General features: G+C 44.4%; 1 protein-coding gene across 1 annotated transcript in view; it reads left to right on the top strand.

The window, feature by feature from the left end:
- The window catches only part of LOC130240566 (complexin-1), a 35,981-nt gene extending 26,812 nt beyond the window's left edge, over positions 1-9,169 (top strand). The window contains exons 3-4 of the mRNA XM_056472140.1: positions 1,726-1,901; positions 5,567-9,169. Of these exons, the coding sequence (XP_056328115.1) occupies positions 1,726-1,901; positions 5,567-5,764 (374 nt within the window). The 3' untranslated portion in view covers positions 5,765-9,169. The remainder of the gene's footprint in view (positions 1-1,725; positions 1,902-5,566) is intronic.
- Positions 9,170-19,868: the final 10,699 nt, after the last annotated feature.

The following is a 19,868-nucleotide window of genomic DNA, read 5'->3' as shown; positions in this document are numbered from 1 at the left end:
GAACACACTCGCTTTATGCAACACTGAGACGCTTTTCAGCACGTGTGACTGCGGCATTTCAGCAATGTGTGTGTGTGTGTGTGTGTATACTTTCTATTCCTCATGTTGTGTTAATAGAGCAAAGTATCCCATGTGTGGTGTAAAGTGACTGTGAGATATCTCTGCAGACCGATGTGCTGCGATTAAAGCTGCATGTTGAGGGGAACTGCAGGGTCTACACTGGAGTAATGTCCACTGACTGCTGCTGAGGCCTTCAGAAGAGCTGCTGTCTCTGTTCTGAGATGCTTCACCTCCACATTGATCATCAGTAATGCTGAGTGTGTGTTCAGTAGTCTCCACCACCGCTGCTTTATTGGACAAATGAAGTCAGAAACGTCTAGAAGAGTCACAGAACTCCTCACAGGTCTGGACTGAGCCGTTACTGCTGTAATGAGCCGAGCGTGCGCCGTCAGACCTGGAGCTGAGATGTGGAGCATGACTGTATTCTGCTGTGGTGAATGGCGGAGGAGAGACCCCGCTGAGAGGCAGAGAGAGGACAGACTTCAGCCCAGTGCTGTGTGTTCCTCTGCTGGAGGCTCTCCTCTCTCCACAGCTAATTCAGGATGACAGCTCTACACAATCTCTGCGTTTCAGCAACTTTTGGGTTATGTCAGCTAATCCTCTGCTGGATCCCTGCGGGCCGCTCAGCTCCAGCAGCTTTCAGAGGTTAATCCTGCCCTAAAATGAAGAGCCCAGAGCCGCTGCCAGGGGGATTCAAGATGGAGGACACTGTTCCTCAGTTCTGTACCCTACACACACTCCTGTCTCTCTCCATTACACACACACACTCCTGTCTCTCCATCCGTCCTCAAACACTCCTGTCTCTCTCCGTTACACACACACACACACTCCAGTTTCTCCATCCATCCGTCCTCAAACACTCCTGTCTCTCCACCCGTCCTCATTAAGGCGTCTCCAGAAGCCCAGCGTCACGCAGGCTGAACTGCAGAATAATCTGAGTTCTGCATATTGCATGATGTTGGAGATGTTCAGTTCTGCTCCGTCAGCCGGACTCAGACACACACAGGACAGAAGCGCTGATCTGAGGACTGCTGAGCTCAGCGTTTCTGAGGCTCATTTCTGAACACCAAACATTACCTGAGGATCTAAAGCTGGAGTGATGGTGTTCGGTTATTAACACAGTGTGTAAGGCGCTGTTACCGCTGAGCTTCAGCCTGTAGAACCACAGAATGCCAGAGTAACTGGTGGTTCATCCCACTGTGGTGACTATTATTATTATTATGTTATTATTTCTAATATTTATATTGATTGAATATCTTGAATATCAGAAGAGGAGAGAGAGCAACAGGTACTGACCAATCAGCAGTTCACACACACACACACACACACACACACACACACACACACTACAGGCCTGCTCTTGTGTGCTCAGCTCTGTTGGTGGAGTTCTGCTCTGTAAGCTGTGATCTCTGAAGCTGTCGCTGTGTGCAGCAGAGCAGTGAGCGGTCAGAGATGCTCCCAGGCTTTATATAAGAGTGGGATCTGTGGTAAAGCAGACTGAGAACAGAACTAGCATCTCATCATGTGCTGAAGGCTAATCGCTCGCTCATTAACACCAGTGATGCGCACACACACACACACACACACACACACACACACACACACACACACACTGCTGCTGATTGTGGTGTTATATTGTGTGATTCTGCTCTTCCTCCACTACAGGCGCCACTAAAGACATGGGGAAGATGCTGGGCGGTGAGGAGGAGAAGGATCCGGATGCGGAGCGGAAGGAGGAGGAGCGGCAGGAGGCGCTGCGGCAGCAGGAGGAGGAGCGCAAGGCCAAATACGCCAAGATGGAGGCGGAGAGAGAGTCTGTGCGCCAGGGCATCCGGGACAAGGTCAGGAACACACACACACTAGCAGAAACACACACACTCGAGCAGAAACACACGTCTCTCTCTCTGTGTGTGTGTGTGGTGTTTTGAGAGCACAGTTGCTCCTTCATCAATAATAATGAGCTGATCCTCCTGTTGTGTGTCTGCTGTCTGAGTAATGATGCTGAAAATGAAGGTTTAAATCACAGCAGTAATGGACCTGGTACATGTAAACTCTGTGAAATGGGAGAGTGAGGGCTGAACCGCAGACGGCCAGAGTTAATGAGGGTGACAGACGAGGCGCTCTGTTTGTCATCTAAGCACCTCTGTAATGGAGAGGGTTTCCCTGCCCGTTCCACATGTCTGCAGTCAGCACATCATCTGTACATGAGAAACTGTGATGAGAATGAATAATCAACATCACACCATCACACCGACTCTACAGACGGACAGACTCTGAGGACAGAACACAGCAGCTGAGCGCTCCGCTTTCCCCCACAGTCCAAACACATGTGCTATAGGGGAATTGATCAACTAAACTGGCCGTAGTGTATGAGTATGTGTGTGTGAGTGTGTATGGGTGTTTCCCAATACTGGGTTGCAGCTGGAAAGGCATCCGCTGTGTAAAACATATGTTGGAATTATTGTCGGTTCATTCCGCTGTGGTCACCTCTGATGAATAAAGGAACTAAGCTGAAAATGAATGAACAAACATTATTCTGCTTATTTTGAGTTGTATTATGAGATCTAGATCCTTCATCCGAGAACGTCTGATGTGGAAAATATCTGGGAAAAGTCTGGGTCAGGGTTGTAGATGACAGAATATAAACCTGCTAATAACCAGACAGTAGCTTTTCTGTTATCAGCACACAGCTAATGTCCTCCAGCTCTCTGAATCTGACCCTTTCAGACTTTGATCCTGACTGTGGTGTTTTACAGACTTTAAATGCAAATGAGATTGTGCTCATGTCAGAAGAGGGCGGAGCTACAGACGGATGTGCGTCACCAGAGTGACAGGTGTAAAACAGCAGTGTGTGTGTTGTCAGTGCTGGTCGGCTGCTTCTCACTCAGGGCTGCTGTTTATGCTAATGAGATGGAGAGATAGGCACTAGTGGGCGGGGCTTTCCCCCTCTGATGACACGTACAAAGGGAGAATGTCAATCAAAGTGTTTCATTCATCAAGTCTGATTAGAACAAACACAATTCATTACTGATGAACATTAGAGGCTGCTGGAGATACTCACACACTGCTGACACACACACACACACACACACACACACACACTACAGAGGTTAAACATAAATCCTAAAATCATAATTTCAGTAATAACACTGAAGTAATCTACACATGTCGGTTTATATCAGGGCTGTTCAATTAGTTTGTCATGGGGGCCAGTTCATGAAGAGCATCCTGAATGAGGGGTCGGAGAGACATGACTTACAATATGAGTGAAGACACAGCAGCAATATCAGAGCCCATATGCTGGATTTGTGCTCATTAAGACACCCACGCTGGCTTTTTCTACATTAATATGTTTATATATTGTATTTTGAAACTACATAACATCAGTGCACTGCACCACAGGTACTTTTACAAACATATTCAAGTGTTCAGAGCATTGCTCAAGTACGCTTCTACATTCAGACTCATTCATATGTTGTGTTTTAAACTGCGTAACAATTAGAGATGCAGCAATTATTGATTTTGGTTGTGCGAATATAAGAATAATGATGGTTTCACGGTTATCAGGATTAATATGTATTTATAAAGTTCAGAAACACGACTAGTTTAGAAAACCACAAGAAAACTGCTTCTATTTTACAGTGTTGTTTATTTATACAGCACAAAATATTAATAAACACAAACAATACTCCACTTCTCTCTTTGGACTTTTGTTTTTGGTTTAAACTTAAAGGCAGAACCATGAATAAATAAAAATGAGAATAAATAAAAACAGTGTTTGTTAAGAATTAGTTAAGAATTTAAAAGAACTGTTGTGATTATCTGTTCATACACACATAATCATTTTAATCCTTTATAATAATTCGCCTAACGTATCTCTTGTTATATTTCACTGAAAGCCACGCACAACACTCACCACTACAGCGTGAGATCATTTCTACTGTGTGCACCTTGAGGTCCGCTTGCGAGCCGTGCATGCACCGCTCACAATATGTGCACATCTCTGGAAATAATGAACTCGCGTGCGGAAAAGACGCAAAAGAGCGAAATAGAAGAACGGCGTGCTGCTATAGTTAATGCAGTGTGTGTGCGTATTACCATAACTTTCTTTAGTTGCAGCAGTTTTGTTCTGTGCAACAGAACCGCGGCGTGGAGAAGCCTTTAAGATGAATTAACCTTAATGAATTTAAGTGTGGTCAATAGTGGAATCGCCTGATCATCACTATTAATGATATCAGTGCACTGTACAAAAGGCCTTTTCTACAAACCAGTGGTGTAGTCCTAAAAAAAGGTGGTGTACTATTGCACCCAACCCAAATTTTAAATGAAAGCAGACAAATAAACAACCAAAGGCAAAGTTTCTTTGAGTCATTAGCTATATATATATATAACTATTAACTTCCATGAAAGGAAAATCAAATACTATGTCAATGTAAGTTAATGTAAGTCAATGGTTACAAGTTTCCAGCTTTCTTCAAAATATCTTCTTTGGACAAACCAGTTAAGAATAAGTAAATGTTGAGTAAATGATGAAGATTATCATTTTTGGGGAAAACTATCCATTTAAAAAGAAAATAAATAATAATTTGTTCAGTTTAAAGATAGATGCTAATAGTCTAATCATATTCAGTGATTTATGTTTAGCTAATAATGCCCCCAGCAGACCCATGATTGGCTGAATATATAATGCTGTGGTAAAACCCAACTGTTTAACTCTAAAGAGACTTGTAAAAGTTTAAATACTGTACAAAACATCATGTTTAAGACAGCTATATCAAGTACTGTGTGTTGTTAATATAAACTGTACATTTAAAATAAAAAATTAAATCAGGAAAGCAAAAGCAAAGCAGACTTTCAAATAATATACATATCCAAATGTCTTCAGCTGCTCGCACCACTCACTCGCTTAGTGTCAGGAGACTCCCGCTCTGCACAGCCTTCAACTGCAGCTGGTGCTGTACTGAACAGACGCACGTCACTTCATCACTATAGCGGCCGCTTTTAGACTGAACTCAATGTATTTTTGATGAATTGGTCACACTATTTCGAGGGCCGGAACAAATTGCCTCGGGGGCCGGGTTCAGCCCGCGGGCAGCCAGTCGAATAGCCCTGGTTATAAAGTTACGCACGTGGTGATTTTGGCAAGTACTCTGTGATCCCGCATTAACATCTGTGTTGATCCTGGAACATCATCTCTGTTGGAAACTGTAACCCACACCTAACCCAAACCAGAGCTGTAGATCATTCCCATACTCAGAGGGGAGAGTAACAGCTGGATACACTCATGTAGAAGTGTATAACCCTCACCGTAAGCCTGAACTCAACACAAACGCTAAACACTTCATTCTGATTGGCTGATTGCACTGTTGATCCAGAGTCAACATAGATATCAATCCAGAACATGGATAAAGTTATAGAGCATGTATACCTTTTCCAGAGCCGAGCTGCAGACGTGTGTGTTCCAGCAGTGTTGATGTGTGTGTGTGTGTGTGTGTGTGTGTTTCAGTATGGGATAAAGAAGAAGGAGGAGAAGGAGGCGGAGGCAGCAGCAGCACTGGAGCAGGCAGCAGAGGGGAGTCTGACCCGACCCAAGAAGGCCATTCCAGCCGGCTGCGGAGACGAGGAGGAGGAGGAGGAGAGCATCGTGGACACCGTGATGAAGTTCCTGCCCGGACCCCTGCAGGACATCTTCAACAAGAAGTAGAGCCGAGGAGACTGCTGCGATTCTCACACACACACACACACACACTCCTCTGAGGACTCTGGACGAACACAAACACACACTACTGCCGTAAACACACACTACTGCCGTGAACACACTCCTGCTGTAAGCACACACACACACGCTGTTAAATGAGTGGTTCTCAAATGTTCTTGGTCACGTCCTCTGTTTTTAAAGTCTCTGCACACGTTTCTACTCTAGAAGATGTGATGATGAAACAGATGAAGAGTGAATATTATTAAAGACACACTGAATTTAATTTGCATAATAATGAGAAAGGCTTTGATCTCCTCACTCCTGCTGCTGTGAAGATGCTTTTCTTCAGCTTACATGATCTAAAATACTGCAGAGAAATAAGAGCATACACACGTGTGTTAAAGCAGAGAGTCCCGGCCGGCGCCACAGCCTGCAGGAGCTGATCCAGGACCTGATCTCAGTAGTCAGTAATGTGATGAATCAGGGCCTGGAGTGGCGGAGTTATGAAGGTGTTTAACAGATCTGCTGCCCTCAATAAGACTTTTATATTTTTGTAAATTGTGAAACTGGACACAAACACAGCCGCTAGAGGTCTACTTTATACTCTGATGAAGACCCAAGAGCATCTTTGAGAACCACTGTGTTAAACACACACCTGTTAAACCCAATCATGTGGAACACACACTTGTCCAACACACACCTGTAGGGAGTCCAGAGCTCACAGCAGGAATCTTCCTCCCTCTTCATCCGTCCGTCTGTAAATAAGTGAAAAGACAGATAAACAGATACACCTATATATGGAGATATATATATATATATACACTAGCGATAGATGATTCAGATATATAAGAATAAACTCTGAGTAAAAGCCATAAACTAATGTTGGAGGCGTCTCTCCAGTCAGCTCCTATTTTTGAGTGTTGCTCTGTTCTAGATACTTCCATGCATCATCCTCCACACCTATAGATATTAATATATATATACTGTAAATGGATTCGCTCATTGACCATCACATGGTGTCCGATCACACACACACACACACACACAGACAGCGTCGCACATGATGGTGTTGTGCTGTTTCTCCGCATGCGAAACAGTTCTCTATGTTCCTTCTCTGCACTGTACGCCGCTCCAGCTCAACACACTCCAGTTGAAGGCAATAATTGGGTTTGTTGTCTGTAGATCTGCATCGCCTCACTTATTAAACAGACTCGTTCTGTATATTACACACTGCAGAAGCTCCATCACACACTACTACAATTGGATCAATAGGGCTATAGTCATACACAGAGGTGAATCTAGATCATCATGCTCATCTGCGCTGCTGTACAGTAGTCGTGTGTCGTGTTTCTCTCTTCACCTAAACAGACAGTGACAATGGTGCAATATTTGTTTCTGAATGAAGATGTGCTGTGCCGATGCTTGATTATAGATCAGCAATATCAGACAATCTTCATCGTTATATATGTGTAAGCGCTCCAGAATGTCGGTGTCGTCTTCCTAGTTTCAGTCTAAGCAGCTTATTAAAGGATGGTTTAACTAGTCTCTAATGAAGGATCTCTAAACGCTCGCTTCTTTATTCCTCACACTGCTGAACACGCTTCTGTGTCTGTTTCAGTGTAAATATCTGACAGATGATCTAGATGAGCACTAGTAAAGTCTTGTTTTCAGAAATCATCAGTCAGAGTTCTTCCTAAAAACACGCTGAATAATCAGATTATTGTGTGCTTGTCCTGAAAAAGCTTCTTGATGTTTAGATATTTGGAGCAGAAAGCGTGTTCTGCAGTGTGTTTTCCTCATTGGTGTGATGGTAAAGGCGTTTCTTAACTCAGAGAAGCAGACTGTGTTTATAGACATCTTTTATATCGTGCTCTACTTGTTTTTCATTCATTCACAAACACTGTAAATATTGACGCACATGTAAAACACTGCAGAAATGGTGAACGTAGTGTAGGATTAAGCTGCCATCGTGTCGTTTTAAACATTCCAGATTTCCAGACATTCCGTGGAGAAAACATTGATGAGAGAAGAATAATATCCACACATCTGCAGTGATGTCAGAGCGCTTAACACATGCTAATGTCTGTGCTGTGAATGTGGAGTCCCTCATGAATATTAATATCCGTGGCCACGCCTCCAGATCTGACTGCCTTTCTCAGACGTGTAAAGTCTGATGTGCCATTCTCACGTGTCCAGACGCACAAACCTCTGCGTTCGCTCCTGTCCGACTGCACTAATGGATAATACACTGCCCAATCACATCACTCCTTTATTGAACCAAAGAGTGTTGCTGTGTGTGCGAGAGAGTGTGTGTCTGTGGACAATATTCCTCTTATTCGGGTCCTACTTTGGCTTTGGTGTCTCAAACTGAACAATTAAACCATCAGAAAGAAAAACAATCGAGAGCAAATCGAGAGAAATGATCATGCGTACTCATCTAAACACACACACACACACACACACACACACACATCCTCCACTGCGTTTCTCTCCATAATGAAGATACTGCCGTCATTACAGTAAATGCTGAATATGCCATAGTCGTGATCTCTGAATGTACGTGTCCTGCGCAGCTCTTAAAGCACCGCTGTGGTTCTGTCTGTGATCTGTTCCTGTCTCTCGATGGTTGTGTTCTGGAGATATTCTCTTTTATTCCGTGTATTCTGATATGATTTCTTTAGTGTGTGTTAAGGTCAGAGTATCTTCTCTCTCTCTGTTTCTGTATGCATGCGTTGGCGTGTGTATGTGTGTGTGTGTGTTGTAGATGATGTTTGTGTGTGTCTTCTGTGTTTTCACTGCATGCTCTGATAGACAGACTGTAACATTCCTGGAATCGCCACACACACACACACACACACACACACACACACACACACACACATTAATAATAATAAAGTGATTTCATAGATCTGCTGTGGTGATCGAGTGTTTCTCTGCTCTACATCTCTGCGGCACACACATTTCAGCATCTTTATGTCTTAATAGTGTCTTTTTCCAAAACATTTCAGTTTAGCAGGAATCTACACGCTGTGCTGCGCTGTGTCTTTAAGGGTTTTAATAGATTTTTATTCATTTAATTAATACAATTTAAATTTGAATTTAATTAATTGTAATTTATTTTATTTTTCCCCCAACACACACACACACACACACACACACACACACACACACACACACACACACACACACACACACACACGCACACACACACACACACACACACACCATTTCCTGATTATAGACTGTACTGTTTGGTTTCATTAAACAGATATATTCATTATTATAAGAGTTTGCTCCTGAACACCTGCTTTAGGAACAGACAGATCAGGCATTTAAACTCAACCCAGTTATTGCAATAAAACTATTACAAACTACTACATTTAAACTAAATAAAAATGATGTTTCTCCTGATTTTGTCTGTTTATTAAAATTGTATTTAATATTTTCTTACATGTTCATTTGTGGCGATGCAGTGGCGCAGTAGGTAGTGCTGTCGCCTCACAGCAAGAGGTCGCTGGTCAGTGTGTGTTTCTGTGTGGAGTTTGCGTGTTCTCCCTGTGTTGGTGTGGGTTTCCTCCGGGTGCTCCGGTTACCCCCACAGCCCAAAGACATGCGGTACAGGTGAATTGGGTAGGCTAAATTGTCCGTAATGTGTGAGTGTGAATGAGTGTGTGTGGTTGTTTCCCAGAGATGAGTTGCAGCTGGAAGGGCATCCGCTGCATAAAAACGTGCTGGATAAGTTGGCGGTTCATTCCGCTGTGGTGACCCTGGAATAATGGAGGGACTAAGCTGAAAAGAAAATGAATGTTGATTTGTGTGTAGTGATCTCTGGACTGTGATCTTGTTAGATTAGATGATCAGTTTAGTCTTTGGTCTAATCTACTGTATCTGCACACATATACTACTGTACCGCATCCTGTAGAGAATATTACTGTAACAGAGAGATCTGTGAGGGCTATGAACAACACTATATATACACTCACCGGCCACTTTATTAGGTACACCTCACTAGTACCGGGTCGGACCCCCTTTTGCCTTCAGATCTGCCTTAATATTTGCTGTCAGAGATTCAACCAGCTACTGGAAATATTCCTCAGAGATTTTGCTCCATATTGACATGATAGCATCACACAGTTGCTGCAGATTTGTCGGCTGCACATCCATGATGCCAATCTCCCGTTCCACCCACATCCCAAAGGTGTCTGTTTATCACTGTATATCAACACAGGCTCATTCTGAAAACGTAGTCCTGTGGACGTTTCTGGAGACTGTGAATTATCTAGCTGGAGGTACGTATGGCTGCATTTCATTTTTTTAAAAGAACGCTACGGGGCGGTCTGACGCTGTTCCTTTTCGTGCTCACCGGCTGACCGCTTACCTATGTGTGGAGGGCTTTCCCGCTGCAACCAGTTTGTCCAGTTAGCTCGTCGTGTACGTCGGCAGACTCGAGACACAGAGAGGAGTTTACCGCGTTGACGACGGGGTTCGTGTCCAGGGAAGAGCAGTTCCAGAAATCAGGTAAGACTAAAGCAGAGTCCAAAAAATAAAGTGAACGAGTGAATAACAGGGTGAGAGTGTAGTAAAATCTGAAAACGTGGTTAAAATCAGACGAGGGCTTTTCTTTTTCTGGACGGCTTTTGTAAATAATTGGTTGAGTTTAGGGAAGTAAGAGAGTGGGCGGGTCAATCGATAAAATGGGTTGGGTTTAGGGAAGTAGGAGGGTGGGTCAGTCGATTGGTTGGTCGGCATGTGTCAGTCATTCAGTCAGTCAGACAGACGGTCAGTCAACAGCGGCCTCTGGTGGGTTAACGCAAGAACAGCGGGCGCAAACGGCACTCACGAGAGAAATTTGAGATATGAAATGTGCACACAGCGGCCTCTTGTGTATTCGCGAAAACAAAAACGCACCTCCCGGGAAGTATTTAGCGGTGTTTCACAGCCTCCATAGAACTACGTTTTCAGAATGAGCCTGGGTTGATGTATATATATATATAGGCGACGCGGTGGTGCAGTGGGTAGCGATGTCACCTCACAGCAATAAGGTCTCTGGTTCGAGTCCCGGCTGGGTCAGTTGGTGTTTCTGTGTGGAGTTTGCATGTTCTCCCCGTGTTGGTGTGGGTTTCCTCCAGGTTCTCTGGTTTCCCCCACAGTCCAAACACATGTGTTATAGGGGAATTGAGTTAGCTAAAATTGATCAGTGTATGTGTGTGAATGGGTGTGCATGGATGTTTTCTAGAGATGGGTTGCAGCTGGAAGTGCATCCTCTGTGTAAAACATATGCTGGATAAGTTGGCGGTTCATTCTGCAGTGGTGACCCCTGATTAATAAAGGGACTAAACTGAAAAGAAAATTAATAATGACTATATATATATATATATATATATTGGAGCAAACATATAAATAGCTGCTCCTAAATTGATCCTTTAATGTATAATTGATGCATTATGCAAATCTATTTTCCAGCCTTTTGAAGCTGCTCTACATTTCTACATGTTCCACTGAAATGAGTTTAATAAACACTGAAGGGCTTGGAGGAAAGTAATCAGCCTCATTCAGATGATGATTGGATCTCTGCTCAAAGATTAATCTGGAGAATATCCTGAAGATCGGCATCGTCGAGCAGCAGCTGTGTGTGTTCAGTCTCATCACTTCAGTAAAATCAGCGTTCAGCGTCCTCACAGAACGAGTCGAGCATCATGATAAGAGGAATCATTCAACACCAATTAATGCAATCATCAACCCTGCAGATAGCCTAGTGTTCGACATCAGACATTATGCTTGATTAGGAGCAGCTACAGTGTCCTGTTTGAACAGAAATATTAATATTGCTATCATTTTCATCATCACCTGTAAAAGCTCAACTGTAGCTAAAGCCGGAGGATCTGATGAATGTCACTGAAGGAGTGGAAACAGAAGAGCAAGCAGAGGAACATGTAATGAGGAGTCGATGTGGCAATGCATTAATACAGCAGTAATAGAGCATTATTACAGCATTAAAACAGCCTCCATACAGCATTAGGCAAGGCAAGGGGTGTTTGCAAGCTTCTCGTCCACTGAAGAGATTTCCTGAACTGAAAACACTGCATGTTCTGTTGTTTATGTCAGTATCATCGCAGGAGAATACTCACATGCAGAGCTCAATCTCTCCACACCATCAGAATCAGTAATAATATAAACCTGTGCGCTACACTGAAGCACCTACAGTTCACGAGTTCACACTTGCAACAGTTTCAGAATAAAGCGTATTTGGCGTGCTGTCCGGGGAGAGGGCTCTGAGCTCGGGGAAGACACCTAAACTCGAGTCATTCCTCTTATCAGGAAACAAAGAGGAATAGGGATTCGAGCGAAGTATCTAGCCCGGCCCCAGAACGCTCCCCCCGGGATAGTAATGCTTAAGAGGTGAGGTGACGGGGTGGTGGAGGGATGCTAAAGTCGTAAGATGCTGCAGGTAAGACAGCTTTGGTATATATAGGGGTTTGGTCAAGAACTGATTGGATAATAGAATAATTGTCAATGACGTATTTGATACTGAAACTTCTGCGCGTGCTCCTCCCGAAATTTGTTTATCAAACATCACTTCACGAGTTCACACTTGCAACAGTTTCAGAATAAAGCATATTTGGCGTGCTGTCCGGGGAGAGGGCTCTGAGCTCGGGGAAGACACCTAAACTCGAGTCATTCCTCTTATCAGGAAACAAAGAGGAATAGGGATTTGAGCAAAGTATCTAGCCCGGCCCCAGAACGCTCCCCAAAAATTGCTTATTTTGTTACAGGACAGCAGCCAGACAAGTGGGTGAGCCCCCCAAAATTTGCTGATCTTTAAAATTTGGAGGGGTGCTGTTAAGCTGATGGTTGTGCTTTGCAAGGTGTGTGTCTCGGGAGGAGGCAGTAACTGTATTGATGGTGATGCGTTAAGTGTCTCCAGCAGGAGTCGTCGCTCCCACGGGAGACGGGCGTCTCCCATAGGAGCGGTCACTGCGCTGGCAGTGGTGGTAAGGTGTACTTCTCCCATGGGAGCTGTCACTGCACTTGCAGTGGTGCATGATTAAGGTGTACGTCTCCCGAGGGAGCTGTCACTGCGCTTGCAGTGGTGCATGATAAGGTGTACGTCTCCCATGGGAGCTGTCACTGCGCTTGCAGTGGTGCATAATTATAATGTGTACGTCTCTCGTAGGAGCGGTCACTGCGCTTGCAGTGGTGCATAATGAGGTGTACGTCTCCCATGGGAGCGGTCACTGCACTTGCAGTGGTGCAAAATTTTGTAAAGGTGTACGTCTCCCGTAGGAGCGGTCACTGCACTAGCAGTGGTGCATGATAATGAGGTGTACGTCTCCCGTGGGAGCTGTCACTGCACTTGCAGTGGTGCGTAATTATAAAGTCTACGTCTCCCGTAGGAGCGGTCACTGCGCTTGCAGTGGTGCATAATGAGGTGTACGTCTCCCATGGGAGCGGTCACTGCACATACAGTGGTGCATAATTTATAAAGGTGTACGTCTCCCGTAGGAGCGGTCACTGTGCTTGCAGTGGTGCATAATGAGGTGTACGTCTCCCATGGGAGTGGTCACTGCGCATACAGTGGTGCATAATATATAAAGGTGTACGTCTCCCGTAGGAGCGGTCACTGTACTAGCAGTGGTGCATAATAATGAGGTGTGTGTCTCCCGAGGGAGCGGTCACTGCACTTGCAGTGGTGCATAAGATGTACGTCTCCCGTGGGAGCTGTCACCGCACTTGCGGTGGTGCATGATTATAAAGGTGTACGTCTCCCGTAGGAGCGGTCACCGCACTAGCGGTGGTGCATAAAAAGGTGTACGTCTCCCGTGGGAGCAGTCTCTGCGCTTGCAGTGGTGCATAATAATGAGGTGTGCATCTCCTGTTGGAACGGTTATGTAGATGCTGTATTAGCGTTATTAAAATATATTATGCAAAGTGTATTTCGAAGGAAGTGTCGTGTCAATGAAGGAATGTGTTTTGAATAAGGGTTTGATGGGCTTTTCTAATGTGAGAGCGGTCGGCTCGAATGTAGCACTTAAAGGCCTGTGAGGACCAGCGTCCGAGTGTTTGGATCTGCTGCTCTGATAGACCATTTTGTGCTGCAGTGGTGGCTGCGCCTATTCTGAAGGAATGGCTGGAGAAATTGTCAGCTGGAAAGCCCGACTTAATTAGGACGCATTTAAGATGCTTCTGGAACCAGAAACGAGTGACTGGGCGATTGCTATCGTCTGTAAAAAGGGGGTCTGAAAGGGAAGTGGCTTGTGATCTCCTGATATGTGAAAATGCTAGCAGTGTTTGGTATGGATGGATAGGTGATTGAAGGTTGAAAATGTAAATGTAATGGCCTCTTTTTGCTTGATCAGTTTTGCTTTGTTTAATGAGGAAAGAAATAGTTTCGTTATCCAGTGTTACTAGATCGGATATGGTGGGATGAATGTTTGGGTTGAACCCTGATGTAATGGTGAGTTCTGAACACCTTAAAAATCCGAAGAAGGCTAAAATAAACATGGCGTCGAGAGTACGTGCTGTGTGGATTGATTCGTATCCTTTGCGAAGAGTGGATATGCATTTAGTGAGTGTTTTCAGTGTTATGGGTTGTCGGGTGTCATGACGTGTGGGGTGGGTTCTCTGTATGCCTTTCAAGAGAAGAGTTGTTTGCGAATTGGCTATGTGAGGTGCAGGGGAGCCGTAAATTAGTTTGTGGAAAAATTGAATTCCACTCAAATAGCCTTTAATGGAATTGATCTGGAGTTTTTTGATAATTGTGAGGTAGGATATGTAAGATGAAATGGAAAGTAGAGAAAAATCAGGAAACAGTATGTTATAACATGCATGGAATGTTTTAAAACTTTTCCATGCTGTTAAATATGACTGCAGGGTTCTAGGAGCCACTGCCTGAAGGATAAAGTCGAGAGAGGCTCCAAGCAGGTTTTTTAAAGGATGATCTATGGGAATATCAGCTCTGAATAAGGAGGGACTTGGATTGGAAACTGATCCTCCTCTGGTGCCAAATGTCTGAATTTCTGACAGGATTTGGCTCCTGATGGTGTTGGAGACGGGTGGAGGATCCAGGGCGAGGGCGTTGGGTGGAACAGGTAGAGGCGTGGCTGTGGACAGAGAAAAAGACTTAGTGTGAAGAAGTGGCTGTGGGATGTTGGAGGCTAGAGCCGCTTGCGGAGGCATGCTCGCGCTACTGCTGGCCCTAGGATCACCGGTGGGAGGGAAAGAGAAAAGGGGAGGCGCTTCCGACGTTAGTGACGTCAGCGGAGGCGGCCTCACGCTGGAACTTGCGTCGGGGCCTGGAGGAAAGTTGTAAGCTAGGGCCGCTTGCGGAGGCATGCTCGCGCTGCTGACCCTAGGATCACCGGTGGGAGGAAAAGAGAAGAGAGGAGGGGCTGCCGACGTTAGTGACATCAGCGGAGGCGGCCTCACGCTGGAACTTGCGTCGGGGCCTGAAGGAAAGTTGTAAGCTAGGGCCGCTTGCGGAGGCATGCTCGCGCTGCTGCTGGCCCTAGGATCACCAGTGGGAGGAAAAGAGAAGAGAGGAGGGGCTGCCGACGTTAGTGACATCAGCGGAGGTGGCCTCGCGCTGGAACTTGCGTCGGGGCCTGAGAAAACCTGGGGAAGAAGAGGAGGAATTAGAGGAGCTGGGTTTTGAGCTGGGAGCTGAGGCGGCCTCGCGCTCGCACTGCTCGCAGGAGCTTGGGAGGAATGGGGAGGCAGGATGTGAATTTGGGCCTGTGCTTCCTGTAGCGACCCTGCGCTTGAGTTTGAAGGGGGGGCTGCGGGCCAAGGATATATTTGAGGATGAGCTTCTGGTGCCGCTAGCGGAGGCAAGCTCACGCTATACTGGCGGCTCGAAGGAACGAGTCCAGAGCCGGCGTGGAGTCCCACTTCCGGGGTTTGAGATCCTACGTCCTCTGGACCTTGGGCTCTCCACAGACTCGCTGACGGCCTGCTGCTGCGTCCGGGTCTGGAAGACTGGTTTCGATCCGGACGCTGGTATGGAGACTTTTGGACCTGGCCGGATTTTTTCGTGGCTTTGGAAGGTGGAGTGATGGAAGGAAGTGGTGCTCCGGATTGCAAGGCGTTATACATAGCCAGGAGGTCCGCCTTGGTGGTTCGGCGCGGAACGGTGACGCCTGCGCTGGCCAATGCTTGGCGGAGGTCGGAGATGGTGTTTATCCCTGTGGCTGGGACGGAGGACATGGCTGAGGCAAATGATGAGGCTGGAGAGGATTGCCTTCTGGGAGATGGAGATGGTGAGCCCCGTCTTGATCGGACAGCCGTGATTCTGGCTGAACGGCGGCCTCGAGGTGGAGCCGCGGGCTGAGCTGATGCGCTCTGCGGGGCTACGGAGCTTTGGGTACCGGCGGGAGATCTCAGAGGAGCCTCGGCAAGGAAGGCGTCGTCCTCTGCGAAGAGATTAATCTCAGACATTCTGCGTCGAAGTTTGGATGCTAAAGTCGTAAGATGCTGCAGGTAAGACAGCTTTGGTATATATAGGGGTTTGGTCAAGAACTGATTGGATAATAGAATAATTGTCAATGACGTATTTGATACTGAAACTTCTGCGCGTGCTCCTCCCGAAATTTGTTTATCAAACATCACATATTGCACAGCCCTAACTTGTAGCTGTATATATTTGGTTATCATTATTTTTATTTTAAAAAGGACTAAACATGTTTTACCTCTTAGAGATTCTTCTCTAAAAGGCCAAAGTGCTCAAGCAACTCTCATGCACAGGCTGATAAATTGGACAAGAATAATGATTTTTATGCCAGAAAAATGTGATGCATTTCTATCGGCTTTAAATCCTTTCTGCCAAGTCGAGTCTCGGAGAAATCCTGCGATCAGAGTCAGAGGTCATTACAGAAATGGCAGGAGTCCAGTTTTTCAACCCTGTTCAGCCATTTAGCAGAGTCTTTATGACTGCAAGCGAGGATGTAAGACAGAGAGCATCACACATCAGAGCATTGATCCTCTGTTTCCTCCACACCTTCAGCTCGCACAGACCACAAGAATGCTTTTCCAGAGGCAGATAAACTGCAGCATTATATATATCATATAGTTTTTGGTCTGTTTAATGGCCTAGATCAGAGATGCCCAAAGTAGGGCCCATGAGCTAATGGATTTCTTTTGTTTGGCCCGTATCCCATCTGAAAAGAGAGGGAGAATGATGGGGAGTTTGTTTGAGGCGAACGAATGTTAATATATTTGCATATATAATCAGAATGTGAAGTTTATTTTCTTTTTCATCTTTTTCTCAAGTGATGTTTACAGACCATGGCATTTTTCCTATCATTTTTTTTTCGGGACTAAGTTTATTTTTATGTTTTGGCTGGAACTTTATATAAAAAATAAATAAAGAAATTTATATTTTTTGATTCTACTGAACAACAGTTGCGACTGAAAAGGTATCCGCTGCATAAACATATGCTGGATAAGTTGGCGGTTCATCCACTGTGGCGCCCCTGATTAATAAGGGGCTAAGCCGAAAGAAATGAATGAACGAATGTTTAGCGGAGACTGTAGGGGGAAACCGTAGGGGAAACTGAAGCACCTGAGGAAATCCACGCGAACACAGGAGAACATGCAAACTCCACACTGAAATGCCAACTGACCCAGCCGGGGCTTCTTGCTACCCACCTGCGCCACCATGTCTCCTCTCTGTTAAACAGCCCTTGGGAAATATTTTTCAAGAATTAAAATTTCACTATTAGGCTATTAATTTTGACTTTAAGTGTGAACGTGTTCCACAAATTAGCTCAGTTTTTGGAAATTGGGATTTATCATCTAAAAGTGAATAAATAAGCTATTCTATAATGTATGGCTTTGTTAGGATTTGGACTCTATTTAGCTGAGAAAAAATTTAGAATCTTTAATCTGATGGTTAAAAATATCTAATATTGAGATCGCCTTTAAAATTATCTAAATTTAGTCTTAGCAATGCATATTACTAATCAAAATAACACACATAACACACATAAAATATATAATTATTATTTTTGGTCCACTTTAGTTTGTTGAATTTAAGTTACATTGCATCTACATGCCAAATAATTCTCATTAGATTATAAGTAGACTGTTAGGTTGGGGTTAGGGTTGGGTTAGGGTTGTGGTTAGTGTAAGTTGACATGTGACATGAGTTTCTTATAGTCAGTTAAATGTCTGTTGAAGGAGCATATCAACAGATATTAAGCAGACAGTCCTACTAATACTCAAATGGACCATCAAAACAAAGTTACCTTTTTTTAAACTGGTTCCTTAAATTAACTGGTTCTTATGGTGGCCGAGAGAGCTTAATGTGCTGCAATTTAAGGGTGTTTTCACAATTGTCTTATTTTGTTCGTTTTCCCTCATGGTGCAGTTCGCTTGGGCAGTGAGAATGTAGAAATCGCACTCGAGTGTGGACCAAAAATCGTAGGCTTTCAAACGAACCCTGGAGCGGTTCTTTTCGGTGAGAACATGATCCGAACTAGAACAGACCTAACCCAAAAAGTACTGCACCTTTTTGACCTAGTCCAGCTGCCATAGTCCGATGCCTGTGCATTATGGGATGTGGATAAAAAAATTTATTGACAGAAAACAGTTTGAAACAGAGAGACCGGGAAAACATTACCTGATGAATCGATGAATCGTAATATTTCCATGTCGCAGTTGAGCTAAATTAATTCACTCTTCTCTGAAGTAACTTGTGATGCGCCTTCGCTGTTAGCAATGCATTAATTTCCAGTGATTTCATTGTATTAATTTCCAATTTTACATTGATTCTACATTGACATTCTCGAAATGTATAGTTTGTCTAAAGTGATTTATACAACAATAGTATACTATGACCAGGGATCAATCAGCCAGCTCAGTCGTCCCTCCATAGGATGCCGTTTTTTACTTGTGGGAGTTCCATTGGCAGTTTCCCGCATTTATTCTGACCAATCGAAATGCAGTTTAGGAATATGTTCAGTAACATCTGGCCAATGAGTGGTGTGGATTTTGTCACATGACTGCATTTTGTTCGTTTAAACTGGTTCGGACCAAAGCAATCAGTGTGGTGTGAAAAGGACCCCAAAACAGCAGAAAAAGGCTACAATGTATCATTTTGGCCATTGGTCCAGACCAATGAACCGAACCACAGATGTGAAAGCACCCTAAGGAAGCAGATGCAATTACAAAAAAAACCGATCAAATTAAAAATGCACGTTTGACAGCACACATGCTGCAAATCCTCACAATGCAAAAAATTATGAATACACACTGTATTTTTTCACAACACATGCACATAGCACTGAGCACAATGGAAATGTTCTGAGGGGACCCAAAAATGTGATGGACCCATCTGGGATTTGTTTATTTTGCTGTGACTATTGCTCAGTGAAGTTGTAGTTGATCTTTGAAAGTTTTTTGTTTATTTTAACATTCTGATTACACCATTCCCTTGTCTTTTGTATATTATTTGCCTCAATAATCATAATCTAAATTGCAGGGTCCGTCACGTTTTTGGGTCCCCTTGAAACATTTCAGTTGTGTTCGTGGTATTTACATGGGTTGCGAGAGAATGCAAACACGTATGCTGTCAAACTGATGGTGACTGACTGGTTGTTTTTTTGTAATTGCATGTGCTTTTTTAAGTGCAGTCTGTTAAGCTCTCTCGGCCACCATAGGTTCTTAATAAATAACTGTTAGCCATTCTTGAGATTCAGCACACTGTCACAAAGCAACATTTAATAAATCCATTCATGACTTAAACATCACACACCTCATGCCATGTACCCAGAGACTTTTATTTATCTCTATATTCTGGTGTTTAAACCCTACAGCCCTCAGAGTTTTCCCAGGATACACTTAGCATGCACAGACACCTTTTAGCATTCACAGCGAGCGCTAGCCATGTCCCAGCAGAGCCACACGCTAAGCTAAGCTGAGCGAGACCTCGCTGATAACAGGGATCTCTGGGAAGAACCAGAGGGTCGAATCATTGACTTGTGGGAGCTCATTAGGCCACCTGGCAAACCTTAAACTACATTATTATTCTTCGGCGGTTTTCTCTTTAGCCCTGATGCCTCCCATGGAACGGCTCCGTAGACTCCCGTTGCTGGTTAATGAGGTTTAGGCTTGA

The sequence above is a fragment of the Danio aesculapii genome, chromosome 14 (assembly GCF_903798145.1).
Source record: "Danio aesculapii chromosome 14, fDanAes4.1, whole genome shotgun sequence".
Lineage (NCBI taxonomy): Eukaryota > Metazoa > Chordata > Actinopteri > Cypriniformes > Danionidae > Danio > Danio aesculapii.
The sequence above is the reverse complement of the archived record's forward strand: the minus strand, read 5'-3'. Positions and strand labels throughout refer to the sequence as shown.